The sequence below is a fragment of the Rhinolophus ferrumequinum genome, chromosome 20 (genome assembly GCF_004115265.2).
Source record: "Rhinolophus ferrumequinum isolate MPI-CBG mRhiFer1 chromosome 20, mRhiFer1_v1.p, whole genome shotgun sequence".
Classification (NCBI taxonomy): domain Eukaryota; kingdom Metazoa; phylum Chordata; class Mammalia; order Chiroptera; family Rhinolophidae; genus Rhinolophus; species Rhinolophus ferrumequinum.
Window position 1 is genome coordinate 38207878 of NC_046303.1, and position 19801 is coordinate 38227678.

The 19801-nt window shown below is 37.7% G+C and overlaps 1 protein-coding gene across 2 annotated transcripts in view; it reads right to left on the reverse strand.

Annotated features, from left to right (window-relative positions):
- GRM3 (glutamate metabotropic receptor 3) overlaps positions 1-19801 on the reverse strand; it is a 220921-nt gene that overhangs the window by 74423 nt on the left and 126697 nt on the right. For both annotated transcript variants that reach the window (XM_033088867.1, XM_033088868.1), the window contains exon 2: positions 16139-16750. In XM_033088867.1, the coding sequence (XP_032944758.1) occupies positions 16139-16606 (468 nt within the window). In that variant the 5' untranslated portion in view covers positions 16607-16750. The remainder of the gene's footprint in view (positions 1-16138; positions 16751-19801) is intronic.

The window sequence follows — 19801 nt, forward strand, 5'->3', positions numbered from 1 at the left end:
GGGTTGATCTGCTTTTATCATGGTGAGCTGTTCCTTTCATAATTAATTTCCTTAGATTATAAGAATAAAAATACTTAATGTAAAAAGTAATCACCACAGAAATCAGCAGATTATGAATTTCCCTTCCTTTCCCTCTTACCCACCTGAACCTGATTTCTAGAGAAGAATAAAGTTCATAGTTTGGTTTATGCATTTAAAAAATGTGTTTATTCTATTGTAAAACCAGTTATCAGTGTACTGGAGATATCTCTATCTCTATCTCTATATATACATATATATAATCTATATATTCCTTTTATATTCAAAACAGCCTTTTATGACACATATTATTATCTCCATTTTACAGAGGCAAAAACTGAGTTCTACTACGTGAAAAAAGTTGTTAATAATTGTATAATTAGAAAGTGGGAGCAAAATCAAGATTTTCACTTTAAGTACCACGGCTGTCCTCTCATAACTTCCTGTCTACCCTCTCCTGTGTGATTGAATCTGAAGTTTGAAGCACAGAAAGGCACCAGGTAGGAAAAATAGAAGAGAGTAACCTAAGCAATGTTGTGCCACACACCAGGAACTACCTAACTGCCGTTAGTAGGAACATCTTTTTAACATAAAACTTAAAACTAGGGTTGGGGGATATCCAGATAGTTGTCAGCTGGATGTTTCCTATCTCCGTTTTCTAAAAACTAGGCATCTGAAACATTCTTGACTCGCTTTACTGGCCATATGGTTTCTCTGAGAAAGCATGAAGAATAAGGGGAACTCCTACATTGGACATCATTTTTAAAATAAGTACCATTTTAGGATGGGGAAGTAATGTGAAATTCTGGGGAAAGTTACCCAATTAGATTATTAGTAGGAGCATGATGTATTTTGGTAACTTTCTAGACCAGAGTTTTCTAATAGAGGGCATGTAAGCACTTAGAAACGAATAAGGCAATTGGGTACCAGGAATCAACACAGATTCACAAAAAGTCAATTCCACTAGAATCTCTTCAACATTAGTTGAACCATTTAGTGAGAGTTGTAGCCATGGAGGACCATGACTTAACAAGACACTGATGACATTATTTCGATTCTTATAGAAAAGGAAAAGTGATAGGAATTGGATGACAAAGTTAAATATACTAAAAGAGAACAACTTGGAAAAAATTTCTGTATGAGATGGTCACGTAAGATCAAATTTTTATCAATGACTTTGGAAAAAAATATAAATAAGCTATAAGATCATTATGTTGTAGAGCTGGAAGGAGCCATGAGGCTAATAAAAGCCTTTTACTTTTGCTGTATAAGTTAGGAAGCTAAAGCTTATGAATAAGTGGAAAAGCAATGAGTAAAGAAAACCCAGTCACTTGATTTCCCCAAAGGACTAGTCTCCCTCTCTGTCAATAAGATGAAATTACAGAGGGAGAAATACACATTTCTTGATTTAAGTACATATTACACAAACGAAGAAAGAATATGAAAACTAGGAGAAATGAGGGTACAAATGCAAAGTTGAACGTTGCAGAAATTCCCCTGAAATCCAAGGGTGGCAAAAGTCAAAGAGAGATTATTAAGTGGTTTGCTCTCTTTAGATTCCAATTTAGATCCACCTGTTGTAGATGTACTTGTATTATCTCTTTTAATTCTCATTATGATCTTATGAAGTAGGTACTATTATATCAGTATCCCATTTTAGACTGAGGGACGGAGGCACAGAGCACATAGGGATCTTGCAGAAGAGCCCATAGGTGGTAAAGACAGGATTTGATCCCAGGCATTTTTGACACTATGCTCAACTTCCCACACTAATTCAATCATTCTGCAATCCAAGCTCTTAATCTCAGCCATACGCAATTCTTCTCACTACAATGTAGCAGTAATACATTTCAGGTTATAACATGTTTGTCGTTTTTTTATTTATAAAGACATGAATTCCTTGATTTGAGGATTATAAGCAATCATTCCTTGTTATTAAAAGTATACTTTTTCATTTCTCAGTCTATGCTTTCTTGTGACTCTATAAACATTCGTTTATCGACTGATCGTCTACAGAGATAAAAATAGTTGTCTAAGAATTCAGGGGAAATTTCAACTGGGAGGTTGAAAACTTCAAACTATAAATATCATGATCACGTTTGGTTTTTTGATTTATGTGACAGATGCAATGACCTCATGACAGATCCTAGGGTCTGAGAGGCTGCGTGCAGACTTAGCAGAAGCCCTTTCCATCTGTAGCGTGTACTAGAGTTTTATATTCAATGTTCAGACACCTTGGGATATCCATTTTCTGGATGGCTTGAATTTATCCAGGACTTGGTATTGCAATGTTTTCGTTGTAACCTATCAAGTCACAAATATATTAACTCTTTTTCTGGCTTGATGAGAACTGCATAGGAAGCTGGTCTTGGCCAGGTAACTGCTATATTTTCTAGCAAATACTAAGATCTCAGATTAGTATTTTTGTCTTTTCCCCAGTTTTCTGGTTGTAAACTGTAGTTATTTAGGCTGGCTTTCACCTGCAATACTTGTCTAGCACAACACTGGTACATGTTGGTGAATGTCTGTTACCATTTTCCCATTGTTTTTCCATCCAAATGAACTCAAGTCTATGTAGTTTCTTCAATTTTCTATGTTCTGAAATCTACATGCCTTTGCACATGTTGATCCTTCTGCTTGGAATGACCTTTATCACTTGTTTGCTCAGCTACTCCCATTAAAGGCCCCTTTTCTGAGAAACCATTCTTGAAACCTCACTTCAGACTGAGTTGTATACATTCTCTGAGACTTGCACTCCGTGTATTTCCCTCATGACACGGTAATCAAAGTATATGAATAGATTATTCACAGATACCTCTACCGGAATGAAAACTCTTAAAGACAGTAGATGTGTATTTTTAATCCCTGTTGCCTCAAAGCCTTGCAGAGTACAGAGGCATTCCATGTTTTTTAAGTGAATGAGTTGATGCATGAATTGATAGTTTCCTGCTCGTCCATGTAACCTTTTCTAATTACAAAGATACGTTTCTGTGGGGAAAAAACAAAAACAAAAACAAAACAGCTGACCACCAGCAAGCAACGTAAAGCTACTCTCAAACACTACCGATAAACAATTTGCTGTGCAATGTGTATCCTTCACTGATTATAATCAATTTTCGCCTAAATAAGATGGCACATAAGACAAGGAATTGTTGTAGACCCTTAGGAATCTGAAGCAAGGTTTTCGTACCATTAAACAAATTTCTCCAAATTATCTCTATGTAACTACCTATGAATAAGGAAGGTAATAAACATCATACCAAGTACATCTAGCCACTGCATCAATTCCCTTTAGGCTAGAAAACTGCCTCTTTGTTCGGAGGAAAATAAACTAACGGCCTTATCCAAGCAGTCTTCATCCTCAAGCTACATAAAACTACAATAGGAGTCATATAAACTTATACCTAAGGCAGGCTCCACCATGTGAACTGATACTAACGTCTGCTGGTAAGATAAGGTTTTCCTGGAGACAAATGTATTATGTGCAAGACTCAGAAGCAGCCAAACACTCAGAGCTCATACCAGTTGCTCACTTATTCTTTTTTGGGGGAATGTGTAAAACTTTACCTGTCCCGTCATCATTCGCTGATTGTGGTGGAGTGATGCTACTGTAGGAATCCAACCCATCCTTATTCACTGTTGGAAATTTGGGGTTAAAGACCAATTTATTTGGGAGTTTACTTCTCCTAACATTTTTTAGCAAGTCATGGGTACTGTTCTTTTTAGGATTTCAGGTGCCATGCTTCATTTCAATGGTGTTCTCATCGTGGAAGCAAAAGAGTATGAACTATGGGAAAGAGCTCAGGTAGTCTAGTATCCTTTGCAGTTGTGAAAAAAAGAAAATATGAATTGAAAATTTCAAAGTCACCTCTGAGTGTCTACTTTAGTCACTCTTCGCATCGGGACATCGATGACATACCCATTTCAAACATGAGCTTTATGCCTTCTGTGGTGACACAATACCAAATATTTTTTTAACAGAAGACAAAAAGAAGTATGCAAATTTAGAGTCTAGTAGAAATAAGCTTCCCCCTAAGGTAATTGTCCATCATGAGGATTCTTTTCAGAACTTCCCTTGCTATTGGCTTCTGAGGCTGTGCTAATACTTTAATGGGGACAACAGTCATTGGTCTTTATGTGGATCTATGCTTAGCTACAAAAATTCCAGATGGCAAAGAGGCAATATATGCTCAATTTCTAAGAAAAGTGCTATCTACAGAGCTGAACCCTGTATATTTGAAAAATAACCCACTGCTGTGATCTTGGGCATCAGGAGGCTCAATGATCACCTCCAATTATCACCTCTACATTCTGTGCTGTCCATCAATGTCTTTGGGGCTGGTGTCTAAGAATAAGCCTACACCTTCAGTTGTTTTGTTACACATGCAGTGCCGAATGCTTTGTTTCATTTTTTTAAATTAAATGCTTATATATAAGCCCGGAAGAGCACCACTGCGTGCTGTACTTCGAACCATCTGCTATCTCACAACCCAGGCTATTACATAAAGCAAGTTTTAAAAGTTGTGATGCTGAGTCCACAGTGACCCTCCTATTCAGATTGATCAAGTTACTCTATTAGTCGTACAGTATCCCAGGTTGGCTTGGATTTTAAACGAGAACAGGAGGAGGTATGTAGTTGGGAAGCTGCCTGAGGAATTCAAACTGCTCATATCACATGAGTTATCTGCCTATACACGATGCCAATCGTCTTGTTATTGTGGAAAGGATTAGTCACTTTTGTTTTGGACCATACTACCTGCAGCAGCACATCTGGGAATGTTTTACATGAAAGGAGTTGACTGAAGCCCATGCCTGAAGGCCAGAGATTAATCTGGATTTAGGAAATCGTATAATGGGGGTGTAGTAAATGCCAGTTTTCTCAGTATAATCTGCAAAATCACTGATTCTTTTTAAAATTTAATTTAACTTTTTTTGTATTAGTTTCAGGTAAACAAAACAACATAATGATTAGACATATACACCCCTCACAAAGTGAAAACTCCCCCAATCTACTGCGCCTCTGACATCATATATAGCTGTTACAATACCATTGACTATATTCCTTATGCTGTACTCCATATCCCATGACTACATATATATAATATATATTATATGTAATATATATTTAATATATACATTTAATACGTATTTAATAAATATATTTTATATATATTATATACATGCATATATATATACATATACATATTTAATTAAAGTTGGCCTTCAATATTATTCTGTATCAGCTTCAGGTGTATAGTGCGGTGGTCAGGCACCTACACAATCTATGAAATGGTAAGTCCAGTCCCCACCTGGCACCCTACATAATCTTTGCAACATTATTGGTTATATTCCCCAAACGGTATTTCATATCCCTGTGACTACCAATTTGTACTTTCTAATCCCCTCAGGACACAAAAACATTCAAAGATTCATATTGCCATTACAATTCAACAGCATGACTTAGTCCTGATTCCTGATAGTCTTGCACGGACATTTGAGACAAGATCCCTTAATCATGGCAGAAACTTTCAAAAATGACTCGAAGTAACACGGATTTCTATCCCACCCTCTCCATAAATTGCTGTAGTTAACACCTGTGGTTTAGAACCTAGATAGTCAGACACTTTCATTTTCTTTATTTGTGAGTAAGGGAATTATAATTAATGGTAAGGTTATCCATTTTGTCCTTCTTGTAGCTCATTGCTGAGGCTGACATGATATACTGACCACATAGAATTCTTTGAATCACACTTTTTTTTTTCAGAAGACTGGCATTATAAGACACGTCAGGTTTCTCATCATGACAGTGCCACTCCACATTTGACAAGTGTCTGTCTTGTTCCCTTACTAAAAAGGCACTATCTCAGGAACAACTTTATTTCTACTCAGACTTAGCAGGTACTTACAGGAGGAACAAAAATGTATTTTCCCCACTCAATCAGTCTATATCTGCTCTTTGCTCCTTTTTTAACCCCAAGTATTAATTTTCAACAGAAATCACGGAACTGAATTGGTTTGGATTCCAGTCACTAACAATGGAATCAAAAAGTTTATGTCATATCTGTTCCAGAGTGCTTTCATATTTGCCAGCAACACTAGTAAAAAGCACAACTCCCAGGATGACTTGACACCGACAGACTTGGTAGAAACTTGTCCTTTTTAGTGCCTTAGATTTTGATTTTTGGCAATGCCTCTTGAGAGCCACAAGTTGAACTAATCCATATTTTTCTGTAGTCCCTGAAGTCACTGTCTAATATTAGGTTGGTGTAAAAATAATTTGCCATTCTAATGGTTAAAAATAATTGCAAAAACTAAAATTACTTTTGCACCAACGTAATAATAATATGACAAATACAGCCTTATCAATAAAAAAGTCATCCCTGTTCTTGTTCGCTGTTAACCAAAGGCCAAAAGCTGTTGGGTATGCCTAGGGGGATCAGAGGGCTTCTGAGATTCTGTGGCAATAATTAGGGCAGAGGGATATATACCATATTATTTGTAACCAATAGGATTGTATTGTTCATGTTTTCCTGTTAACTTCATTAATTCAACAGAACCATCAGGTGTAAAAGCAGATAGAATAGTGATTCAGTGCACAGAATTGGAATCAAACAGGCCAGCATTGAAATCCCAACTCCTTTTCTCACTAGCTGTGTCTATTTAAGGAAGTCATTTTAATTCCTTAAACTTCAATTTCTTCATCTGTATAAAGGGAATAATAGTAGTCTCTGGATTATGAAGTTACATGAGGATTAAATGATAACCCACATGAAGCACTTAACTCACTGGCTGGTACATAGTAAATGTTCAAAAAGTGATAAAGTGGTAGAGATGATGAATAATGTTTAATCCAGCAGTCAGTCATTCAGCAAACTTTGATCAATGCCAATTATCCAAGGACCTATTCTAAAATTAAGGTTTTTCTAAGATGAGTAATGTATCCCCACTATCTTCCAGGAAGTTATAGTCTGGTAGGAGACAAAGAAACACAATGAGGATAAATTTTGAGATATATGTATACACACTGATACAAAAACACAGGTGAAGGAGCTATTAATTACATTCGGGTGAGTCATGGCAGGCTTCCATATGGTGGTGACCTTTAGACTTGATCTTAAGGAGTAAGTAAGTTTGTCAGGCAGAGAAAAGAGAAAGTTTTTAGGCAGAAGGAAAAACACAAAAACAGAGATGGGAAAAATGTACATTCGTTTTCATAGTATCAGATAATTCATTGTTATCTGGGTACCCAGTGTCTGGTAGGGATTATTAGGGTAAGAAAGAATAGAGGGACTGGGGAAAGACTGCTAAGTATTTTATATGCTATGCTAAAGATTTTGTATTTTATTCTTTAAGAGATAAAATGACATTAAAATTATTTAACTAAGGGAATGACATGACCATAGTTATGTTTTAAAAAGACTACCGTGGATGACATCCAATTTGAAAAGCAAGTCAGGGAAGGGTAATCAGATGTACAAAATACTCATTCTGACTTTGGCTGTGTGTTCGTGAAGGCCAAGGACCATGTAATCCCAATAATAATGAATAAGTTAATAATGGAAAGGTCAAGATTGGAGATTTAAAGAAAAATTTGAGTCCACTTAAAACCATTTATTTGATTGGTAGTAATTACTCAAGTACTTATGTCTTAATTTGTTCTCCTGTTTGTGTCATTACAGGTCACCTTGTATCCTTTTTGGAAGGAAGCAGATCATAATATTCGTTTTTGGAGACTGTAGAAAGGATAAAGAGCTTTTAAATTATTGGTAGCATCTTAGAAAAGATAACATAAAGACCTCCTTTTAGATAGAAATAGAAACTTAGAGTCTGTTAAATAGCCATTGATAACAGTTGAAATTTACTAGATGGCACCAACCTGCATTTATTGTTGCATTTCTTTAAATCTTGTATAAATTATATTCCTTGAAACTACTGTGTAAACCTAAATGATCTGTGCTTAATGCACATCTGTAGTTTTTATTTTGATGAAGTTACTTTTTCATAGAAAAATTCTGAACAAATTGTAGATTATGTGTTCAATCACACCTGTTTTCCACATTGGGAGAGCTTAATTGCCTGATTTGCATTCTATGAGGCCACAATGTGAACGCAATGGCAGCTACCCAAATTAGAGGCCCAGTGCCTGGGAGGAATCAGCTAGTCCCTGGGCTGCACACCTTGCACATTTAACCCTACTGAGTGATGGCAAATGTCTCAATATGCCTTGCCATTCTGACCACTTTGGCAAGGAAATCTGGTTTATATTTGAAATATAATTTTGGTAGGTGTTGCTTCTATAGAATTCCCCCCTATGGTAAGAGTCAGGACTTTGTCACTCGAAACAGAGGGATTTCCATAGTCTACCAGGTGGTGATGTCAAAAGTGCACCACCACAATTTAGTTTTCAAAGTCCCACTGATACACTGCCCAGAGTATCAATGTTTACTTAGAGATTAACTGCAGGCTTTTTTGGAACACTATTCTTAAATTTCCAAAGTTCACTATTAGAAAAATGCTGTATAAGTTTTCAAGACTAGTTTCCAAATAAACACCGACAGAAGGGGAACTAATTAAATAATAAATTAACTCCAAAGCAAAGGAAAAAATAGTTCACCTTAGATAATACCTCTGGTGATAAATTTCTACAATGAAAGAATGTTAACAAAAGCATTTTTAAATTTGGCTGAATGGATAAGAAAACAAGATCCTTACACATGCTGCCTACGAGAGACTCAGTTTAGATTCAAAGATACACACAGACTGAAAGTAAAGGGATGGAGAAAGATATTTCATGAAAATGGAAACAAACAAATGAAAAACTATGGTAGTTATACTTATACCAGGCAAACTAGACTTTAAAACAAAGGCTATAACAGGAGACAAAGAAGGATCCAGTAATCCCACTTCTGGGTATTTATCCAAAGAAACCCAAAAAGCTACTCTGAGGTGATGTGTGCATCCATATGTTCATTGCAGCATTATTTACAATGGCCAAGATGTGGAGGCAGCCTGGGTGTCCATGGACAGATAAATGGATAAAAAGTAGAAGGTACATATATACAATAGAATATTGCTCAGCCATAGAAGGGAATGAGTTCTTCCCATCTGCGACGGCATGAATGGACCTGGAGGGTTTTGTGCTGAGTGGAGTATGCCAGACAGAGAAAGACAGATGCAATGGGATTTCACTTATAGGTTGAATCTAAAGAATGAATAATCAACAAAACAGAAACAAACAAAGATACAGAAAACATTTTGATGGTTGTCAGATGGGAGGGGCGCTGGAGATGAGTGAAAAGGGGGAAGGGATTAAGAAGTACATAGTGATTGTTACATAGCAGTCATGGGGATGTAAAGTAAAGCATAGGGAATGTAGTCAATAATATGGTAATAACTATGTATAGTGCCAGGTGGGTACTAGATTAGTCAGGAGGATCACTTCTTAAATTTACAAATGTCTAACCACTATGCTGTACACCTGAAATTAATATAAAATAATAGTGGATGTCAATTGTAATAGAAAAAGTAAAAAGTTAGGGAAAGGTGAAGAGGAATAAGAGGTCCAAATTTCCAGGTATAAAACAAATAAGTCATGGGGATGTAATGTACAGCATAGGGAATATAGTCAATAATATTGTGATAGCGTGGTACAGGGTCAGATGGTTGCTGGACTTATTGTGGTGATCACTTCTTTAGGTACGTAAATGTTGAATAATTGTGGTATACACCTGAAACTAATATCATATTGTGTGTTAGCTATATTTTAATAAAAATCTTTTAAAAAGGATAGTAATGGAGGTGTGTGTTTATTTAGTGGGAACTTGGGACAGGTTTCACAAAAGGGTTGGGGTTTGAGCTGAGAACTAAAAGAGGGAAGGATTTGGCAAGGCCTCTAGACAACTACAGAAGATTACATTCCAGGTGGCAGTATGTTCTCTCTCTTATGAAAAAATATGCAGATACTATCCAGTAGACTATGAGAAAGCAAATTTCCAGGAAGATTTCAAAGGCAGATTTTCCGTTTACAAAGATCTAAAAGTTTTTTTCCTGTTCAACTCCATTCCTTTCTTTTCAATCTGTTATTCTTTCTGATCTCCTAGCACTTGTGCTGTCAACTGCTACTCAGGTCTTATACTTGTACCTGTTTTATGTATGGATTTGATATTTCCAAATTTGTTTTCACCTATCTCAGGGGCTCATAAGATGTCTACTATTCAAAATTTTATTTTACATTCTCTCTGCTCTATATTGCCCAGACTTTACACAATAGTGTTCCTGCTGTACCTAAAATATATATGTTTAATAAATGCTTATTTTCTGATGACAAATGATTTTATGAATGCCATAGTTCTAGTATATAGGTCATGAGATGTTTGACTTACCAACATCACAAAAATACTGCTATTAGTAAGTGAAATAACAATTGACCAGACTTCTTCAAAGTGATCCTGATGGGACAGAGCCTATTATTTATTTTGCTTTATGTTTTAGCTACTTCCTTTGTAATCATTCATATACTAATAGTATTTTGCTCGAGCAAAATATAGTTATAAAATTAAGAAATGCCCTTAAATACCATATACAGATGGCCTCTGACTTATGATGTTTCTACTTAGAATTTTTTGAATTTATGATCGTGTACAAGTGATACACATACAATAGGAACTGTACTTTGAGTTTTGATCTTTTCTAGGGACAGCCATGTGCAGTGCAATACTCTCTCATGATGCTGGACGCTAGCAAGAAGATGATTTTGCCCAACTGTAGGCTAAGGTAAGTGTTCTGAGCATGTTTATGGTAGGCTAGGCTAAGCTATGGCGTTCCGTCGGTTAGGCGCATTAAATAAATGTATTTTCAACATATGACATTTTAAACTTACGGGTTTATTGAGATATACCTGATTATAACTTAAAGAGCATCAAATACTAATATGTACTTCAAATACTAATATGTTGCTTCAGTCTCCTCAATAATAGACCGGTTTTTGCTTGAATAATTCCAGTGACAGAAAACTCACTTCCTTACATACCTCTCCTTCCAGACTATTTCATTTCTAAGAACTCTTTCTATGTTGGTCCTAACTGTGCCTTGCTCTAAATCAGTTTGTCAGTGGAAAAAAAGGATAATTTTGTAATTTGGCAATGTATGGGGATATTTTGGGATGTCACAACTTGAGGTGCTACTGACATCTAGTCTAGTAGGTGGAGGTCAGCGATGCTAACAAACATCCCACAATGCACAGGACAGCTCCACACCACAAGGAATTAACTGTCCATCCTGACAGTGCCAAGGCTGCGAAAGTCTGCTCTACATTCAATTTATTTATCCACAAAAAGTGTTAATTTTTCCGTTCAGCGGGCCATCTGACACTTGGACGCAGCTAGCTATCTGAAGGTTTTTATACCTCCACGTCCTTCAACTATTTTTCTGATGCTCCTATAATAAGACCCTGCAATTCAAATGCGACTCTTCCCAAAAACATTTGAATTTAAAGGAGGAATGAATAATTGAGAGAAGGCAATGCCTAATATAAATTGACCAGTGGTGATCTTCTTTCACACTATGGAGGAGGAGGAATAGAGTAGTATCTTTATATGTTGTTCTCCTTATCTAGATAAAATCTGTAAAATTACTGCAGGGGATTTGTTTAAGGAGTATTCTTCTCAGAGACATGATGTGAGCACGGCATGTCCAAAGCCATGTCATGATAAGCAATGTTATAATGACCATCTCCCAGGGTCAGAGAGTGCTCGGGATGTGGATATTGCTCAACATGATATACAAGGGTCTGATTATACCAGGGATGGGAAGAGGTAGTAAGATCCTTTCAGGGCTCTCTTCTGCCCTTGCTGTGAATTCAGCTTTTAGACACCATGTCACCCAAATCCCCATTCGTGGCTGAGGTCACTTTAACACTCAGGGACACAACAATAACCTGTCATGTGCCAGTGAGAATTTGCTCCAGCTAGGCAAGAAAGACTGATAAAGTGATACCTCCTCTGAAAAGAGTGAGGGGCATTTTTGGAACATTTCAAAAAACTTTTAGACTCGACAACTTAGAAGCTCTCACTACAGTCTATTTGAAAAAGCACAAACATAAACACTGCTTCAAAATAAGTACCACGGAGACAACTGCACAGCTAAAGGCAACTGGCCGGTTCTCTTCTTGAATAAATACCATTGTCCCTAAAGTGGGCAGATTGCAGGCTTAGAGACAAGAGCAGAACAGTCTTAAAAATGCTTGGAAAAGAGACTTATTCACTAGAGGTGACGGCTAGATTCCATGTATATTTGCTAATAAAAAAGAATTTTGATGCTAGCTTTCATTGATTACTGAATTAAGGAATCAATACTGTTGCTTTATATAAAGGACCACCACAGAGTGGTTTGTCTTACTTAATAAGAGTCTTGGGTAAATAATTATCCGGGCCTTCATCGGTGGTGATGCAGCTTAACCCAGCAAATCATTAAGCATTTCTCCTTTCATGCTGTTTTCACTATCTGCCAACAGTGCCTATTGTATGAACTAACGCTGCAGGGAATATCTCCTCTGCGGACTTCCAGGAGAATTCTCCTTAGTGGGGAAATAATGAAAGAAGAGAAAGCTGGAGAGAGAGAGTGCCTCCTGAAGCAATCCCACCGATAAAGCAATCCTGGCCCAAAAGGCGAGATTATAACCTCTAACAGACCCAACCACAAAATGGAATATGCACAAATATTATCATTCTCTATAATTGTCTCTCTCAACAGTCAATTTTGTTACTGAAAACTTTGTGACCTGATTTGAAACTGGATGCTAAATTAGATGATAGGAATTCTAAAAATTGTATAGTGGATTTGTACTAGTATATTTTCCTCTATAGTTTTACGCTCTTTTTTGCTCCCTCCTCAGTTCAAGCAAAGACATTTTCCAGTAGGAAAGTCAAAAGCCGTTAAAAATGGATGGCAGGTTTGACTGGTGTGCATGGATCTTTGTGGCCACCAGCTACACACTGTCACCACGGTTACCAGACACGGTGAAAGGTTTGCGAACTTAATTGTCGGACCTCGTATAATCAGAATCAGTCCAGGAGCAGAAGTAGGTGAGTGTGAGAGGTACCCCGAAAAAAGCCTCTCTGCTAAAATGTTTCCCTCATTTAAGTACAAGAGTGCCTTAAAATCATCGTTAGGAACTTATTGCTTTGGATTGCCATTGACTATTTTTTGGTATTATTATTAGAAGACAGATATGTTTCAAAAGGATAACACACTTAAACTCTTAGCTATGTAAGAATCCCCTAAGACCTCTTTTCATTCATGATGCCTAGCTGAAAAGAAGGCCTGTGGGAAAGGGTTCCTTGGAAGATGGCCTGGAGTTCACTGTATAGACAAATTGCTCCATCTCCCTGCTTACCTTGGCTGGAACAAATAGGGCCTAATCAGAGCCTGAGCAGTCAGGACCTTTGGGGGCTATGGAGGAGGGAGTGAAGCTCTCTTTTTCCCTTCCTCTCCAGTGCACCCCCTTACTCCCGTCAAGGTCTCTGACCTCTTGCACACAGCCCTCTGTCACAACTTTCTGATGGATATTCCTCAGATCCAGCATCTCATTTTCACTGTGGCCCAATTACCCCTGCTCCAATACAACTTTCATCCTATTAGTCATCCTCAAAACCTTTCTAAAGGTCATTTCTTACTTGTGAGCCACATGAACATCTTCTGAATTGTAGTCACTGTTATTTCATAGTAATATTATACCCATAGCCAGATTTTAAGTTCTTTGAGGTAAAGGCTGTGTTTCTTTATTACTTTCGTGGTCTCTTTAACAACCACAACAGTGAGAGCGTCTTACAGATGGACTTGCTGATGAAACACATGGGGGATCAGTAATGACTTCATGGGACTGCTTAGCCACTGGGAGGGAAAGCCATGGAGTTGGTTTTAGATGTCGCTCTTCCACTGACTTTTTCTATAATTTTACAGGTATAATAGTTACCATTTATTGAATTTGTTAGTTTTTTGGTGAGGCATTTCCCACAAATTCTCTCAATTTATCCTCTCAGCAACTTTTTAAGATAGAAGCTATTTTCCTTATTTTATAGGTAAGCTAGTAACTGGTGGGGTTGGAATTCAAACCCAAGTCTTTCTAGTGGCAAAATCTATACCATTTTCAGTAGAGCATAATAGTGTTCGATTTTTAAAATTTATATTGTGGAGACAAAAACCATATTAGCATTTGTGACTTTATGGTGATATGGACCAGATAAACAAAACAATAAGCCAGGTCCTTGATGATTAAGAAATGGCTTCTTCTGTTGTAAACAAGTACAGTATTTTAACAGTCCTCATTTTTTTCCCCCTAAAAAAATCTGGCCTCTTTTGAGGAGTATATAGGTAATAAAATAGTAAAATTAGGTTAAACATATCTATTTGCCTGGCAGTTTGTTAATTCCTTTAGATAAATAGATATTTACACATCTACTGTAGAGTACTATTCACAAAATCCCTTACCAGTGATATTATTGGGTATAATATAAATATTTATAAAATGATTGGCATGCATCTAGTGAAATTTTACTGAAAGTATGGCAGATGCATATCTGAAATTCTCTCTTCTCAAATAGCAAATTCCATCTCTCCTGATCCAAGTATAAAAATAGTGGCAAAATTAACATGATATGCTTTGAGATGTGTAATATTGTCTATCCATCTAATGAAATTAAAGGGTGTTTATGAAAAACCAATTATCCTAATTACTCATTATATGAGCATGTGCTCAGAAGAAGGAAATAAATTTGAAATAGCTCATTTAGAACAGCACAAAGTTATACGTAATATTTTAAATGCCACGAATCTGGTATATAGAAACAAGGTTATTCCAATACAAATAGAGCCAATTTAAGTGGTATGTGACATATAAATACAGCATGGCTGTAATACAGCCTCCTTTAGTGCTTGGAGCTTTGATTACACTAATTTGGTGGGAGGCAAAGTCTGTGACTCCTAGAATCATGACCTGTTATTGCTGTGACATTAGTGCTCTTATCATAAAAAAAAAATATTGAACTTCAAGTAACATCTAGAAATCACATGCAGTGGTTGAAAGAGCACAAAAGTACAAATGATCTACCTGAATTCTAGTTCCTGTGCTACCTACCAATGGGAGTTTCATGAAACCAATCTTTCTGGGACTTGGGAAAATGAGAAAGCTGAGCTGTGTGATTTCTCAGCTCATTTCCATGTCTAAAATTCTGGGACCCTGTGAGCATTGCAAGAGTTCAAAGAATACCAGTATATTCTTTCTTTCCCTAACAAAATTATGAGAGCCTATTACTAACTTTTTATCTAATTTAAGTTGTGTACAAAATTGGTCCTTCTTTTTTTGTAGTAATTATCCGGCTTTTCTGAATATATTTTGAGATTTATGCCATGAGAAATTGTTGATAATTTATCTCGGAAAAAAACTATGCTTTCGTATAAATTAGTGTGAAAAAATAGAGTTCAGTGATATTGTACTTTCTTGTGGTTGATGGTGTCAATGGCTGAAAATCATTACCATACACCACGTCGTTTGTGATGTAAGTTTGCTGCACTTGTCTTGTGGTCCGGGCGTATTTCCCTCCTCCTTGTCTCTGGGCTGAGTCCTGTGCGTTGCTTTGATAAGGGGATGTTAGCAGATGTCATGCTAGCAGACGCTGGGAAAGGGCCTGTGCAGTTAAGTTTGCATTCTCTTATACTGCTGCCATCACTCTGAGAAGAATATGCCTGGGCTAGCTCACTGATTCAAGGTGGAGGATAAGGAACAACCTGGAACAGAGCCACCCCCACCTGAACCCAGCTTTGATCAGCTCACTCCTACTGATCTTCAGACTTGTTAACTATAATAATAAATCATTTTTGTTTTAAGTCACTGAATTTTGGGGTAGGTTGTGACGCTACCTGACATACTTCCAAACAATTTTCGTTGATAGGGAACTGTTCTGTTTGCAAACCTATTTATATTATCAAATACCCATCGAAATGCATAACTATATTTTTAATATTACCTATTGATGAAGTTAATAGGATATTCTTTTTTATTGTTCCCCCAACACATAAAACCAAAGAGACACAATGATTTAGCAGTAGCATTGGCCAGTCTTACCTGTATGGAAACACTGCTGTAGGAGCCGCCAATGACGCCCGCAATGAGGAGTGGGATATTTTCTTGAATGGCATAGGATCCGTCAGGACACATATACTCAGCTTCATCCACTTTAGTCAAAGATGCCCTGACAAATTCCAGTGATTGCTCTAATGCATAAGTATCCCTTGAGCATGTATCCAAAATGTGAACACCCAACTTCACTCCTGGTAGCAAGTAATTGTCTTTGTTGATTTCATCAATAGCAAACAACATGGCTTCCAGGCGTTGGATCCCTCGGTCTTCGTTGATTCTCCCACATTCTTCCGTTCCAGTGCCTTTTTCATTAATAGGAAACAGCCCCCCTAAAACGAGGTCACCTTCTATTTTAATCTCCCTCCTCATAAAGTTATGGTCCTCTAAAGAGAGTAAAAATCCCTTTGAAAACAAAGCTAAGGTAAGAACTTGGAGTCTTGTCAACATCTTCATGAATCCTGTTTCTCTAACTCTAGGAAATATCAATGGATGGAGCCAGTGTTGTCCGCTAGTCTTCCTCTCTCATTTCCAAACTGGGTCTTTGGCCTGTCCTTCAAATAAGGGAGGAACAGACTAACAGAGCCTGTCACCAAATTCCTAGAGAGAAAAAAAGTTATAGGAGTAAAAATGAAAAAGAAAAAAACAGTGATTACATTGATGGTCCCCACTCAGACCTTTGATGGGATAATGACTCAAATTACCATTTACTAAACACACTCTGAACTACTGCACCAGGCACTCTCCCACAGTATTCTCACCCTTACAACCCACTGTGATGTCGATCTTAGTTGTCCCTGCTCCCAGAAATGGACACTGACGACTAAAGTGGTAAAGTGACCTGACAAAGTGTACTTAGAATGTTGGCAGTGTTCAGAATCTGGTTTTTCTAATGCCAAGTTCAGTACCCTCTCTACTGAGTCATTTGCTGAGCAATTGGTAGGGTAACAACTTGGTAATGAGTCTTTATCCCCTCTCTTTCAGGTACCTTTATAACCAACCCCTTTTTATCCATTCTTGCCTTTCCATTTGGAAGCAAAACAAAACACAATTGTGATTCTATCGCCATTTCTGCCTTCCTACCACCACATCCTGGTCCTCCCCTCACAGGTGACCTCTTCCAAAGAATTGTCTGCAGCATTGCCCTCACTTCTCATTCCAGATGCTCTTAGCCCACAGCAACCAAGATCCTGACTCCACTGCTCTAACAAAATGGCTTGGGGAAAAGCTACTACTGATCTACTAGCTTCTAAATTCAATATATCCAGGGTAGTCCTCAAGATTTAATTGAACTCTTGACTGTTTTATACTGATTGCAACTTTCTAGGTTTCTGTTCGCATGCTTTATTTTTGACTGCAGCTCAAATTCCATTGTTGCACACTCCCCACCTCTGCCCCATTCCTGGGCTAGCTCATCCAGGGCTTACAGTTTTACTACCACTTAAATGACTCCTAGGTTAATTGCCTGCTTAGCAGCTCTATCCCACACATCCCTCTGTCACGTCAAGGTCTATGTGTCCTGAGTTCTCCCTTATCTCTGTGAATAGATCTTCTCTGTACTCAGGTTCTCATACCTGAAACCTGCATGCTAGAACCCTTCTCATTTCACTCTCTCCTATTTTCTTTCAATTAGCCACTAAGTTCTGTAGAGTCTACCTGCTTCATATCTCTCAAATCTGTCTCTTCTCTTCTATCCCCACTGTGCCAGGCTCTTACTATCTCTAACAGAACGTAGCAGTAGATTTCTAGAGAGCTGCTGCCAACATCCAAAGCACCTTTCTGTGAATTAGGAAAAGATAACCTTCCTCAAGTACAAAACTTTAAGTGTTATTATTGTATAACCTTTACAGTATAGATAATGGGGAACGTGCTGGTGGCTGCCTCCTCCAGCCATCCAGCCTTATGCAACTCCTGATGTGGCCTTCACATTTACAGTGCAGTGAGCACTAGTGCTAGGGTTTGCACAGTAGATTGTTACTTAGGAGTTCCATAAATTGAGCTTGTTTTTACATCATAGGCTATAAAATATGCAACTTTTAGGAATCAGGCAAAGCCCCACTGGGAGGATCATGATTTTGACAGAAGGCTAGGGTCTTTCCAGGGATCTTTCCAAAACCCTGCTGTGGAACAGCCTGGTTGCATGCACACAGACCAATGGACTGCTCTACTCCTTGTCACCAGCTCCCTAGTCAGCACATTCACTCTGCTTACTTATCGCCTTTCCTCCTAGGTGAGGTGAGCTTCTATAACATTCAGAGTTAAGTGAGAGAAGTGGTGACAGGGGCTCCTGGAGCACTCTCCTGACAGGGTACAGTTCCATGCCTGTGTGTGTGGTTGCGTGTGCCTGTCTGCTCTCCTGCTTTTGTGCATAATTGTGTATTGGTGGGGTTGTATGAAAGAGGGGGGTCTCCTGGCTGCTCCTCAACTCAATCAGGATGCCTGAAAGCCACACCACCTCCACCTGTGTGCTCTCAGATAAGTTAGCAAATGTTAACAATCTGAATAGTGTCCCACTGGAGGAAATTCTGTCTAATGTATAATCTTAGTTGCTACTCAGAGTGGCTCATCTCCTGCCAATCTATTTTGACTTTCCCTTGCCTCTAGGTTACACAGTTGACTTCTTCATGCTCCATGATCTTGTCCCTGGCTAACGTTCAAGTCTTACTATTTACCATGCCCATCAACCATCCCGCTTCTGCCTTCAAACCTTGTGCTTCAGCCCTATTGAACTATGTTCACTTTAGTGGATGCCAGGATGTTCATGACCTCCTGATTCTGCTTCCATTTTTCCCTTGGCCAGGAATGCCCATCTATACCCATTTATCTGGTAACATGTACTTATCCCTTAAGACTCAGTAGTCACTACCAGGAAAGGTCAAGAATTCTTTGCAATCTTCCTTCTCTAGTGAAATTTTTTACTTCTTGCTTTATATTCCTGCTGTAGCTAGTTCAAGAAATGTTTGCCATTCCTATTACAATTTATATTTGTTTCCTGTCTGCTCCTTGGGAATAAATGAAGCGACATAGCATATAGAATTTTTAAGGTTTGAAGAAAGAAACAAAACTTAACAACAACAACAAAAAGGGACAGGAATGAGTCCAGTGTTCCACATTTTTGACATTTCTCCTTTCTCGTGTTAGCAGTGCCCTTTAACACCCAGCTTTCCACATGCTTTCTGTTCCTTTTGCATGGAGCAAGTAACGGCTTGTTTTCTTGAGACATGCAAGTCCTCTGGGTTTTGTTTTGTTTATTTATTTAGGTGTGAATCTTGGCAATGATGGCAGCAGTCACTGGAATGCTCAGTGTTAAACCCAGAGCTTCTCTGGGAGATCTGCCACAAGGCTAATAATAATAGTAATTTTAAAAGTTGATACTGTAGTAGAATTTTTTTGTTTCATATCAATTTCTGGTCTCTCTTTGATCTTTAGGTACACTTAATTCCCTTTGAAGCAAAATTGCCATTGAAGGCAAAAGACACTGTGATCATTATCATTAATGATAAAGAAGCAGAAATTGCTCTATAAAATAATTGTTTTATGTGCCCAATAAAAAAGAATAGTTAATTCAAAGAAGGTCATCAGCACAGTTTTACCATTAGCTATGAAAAAATGTAGGTATCTGTTGAATATGAATTTTGACTACACAAAGAA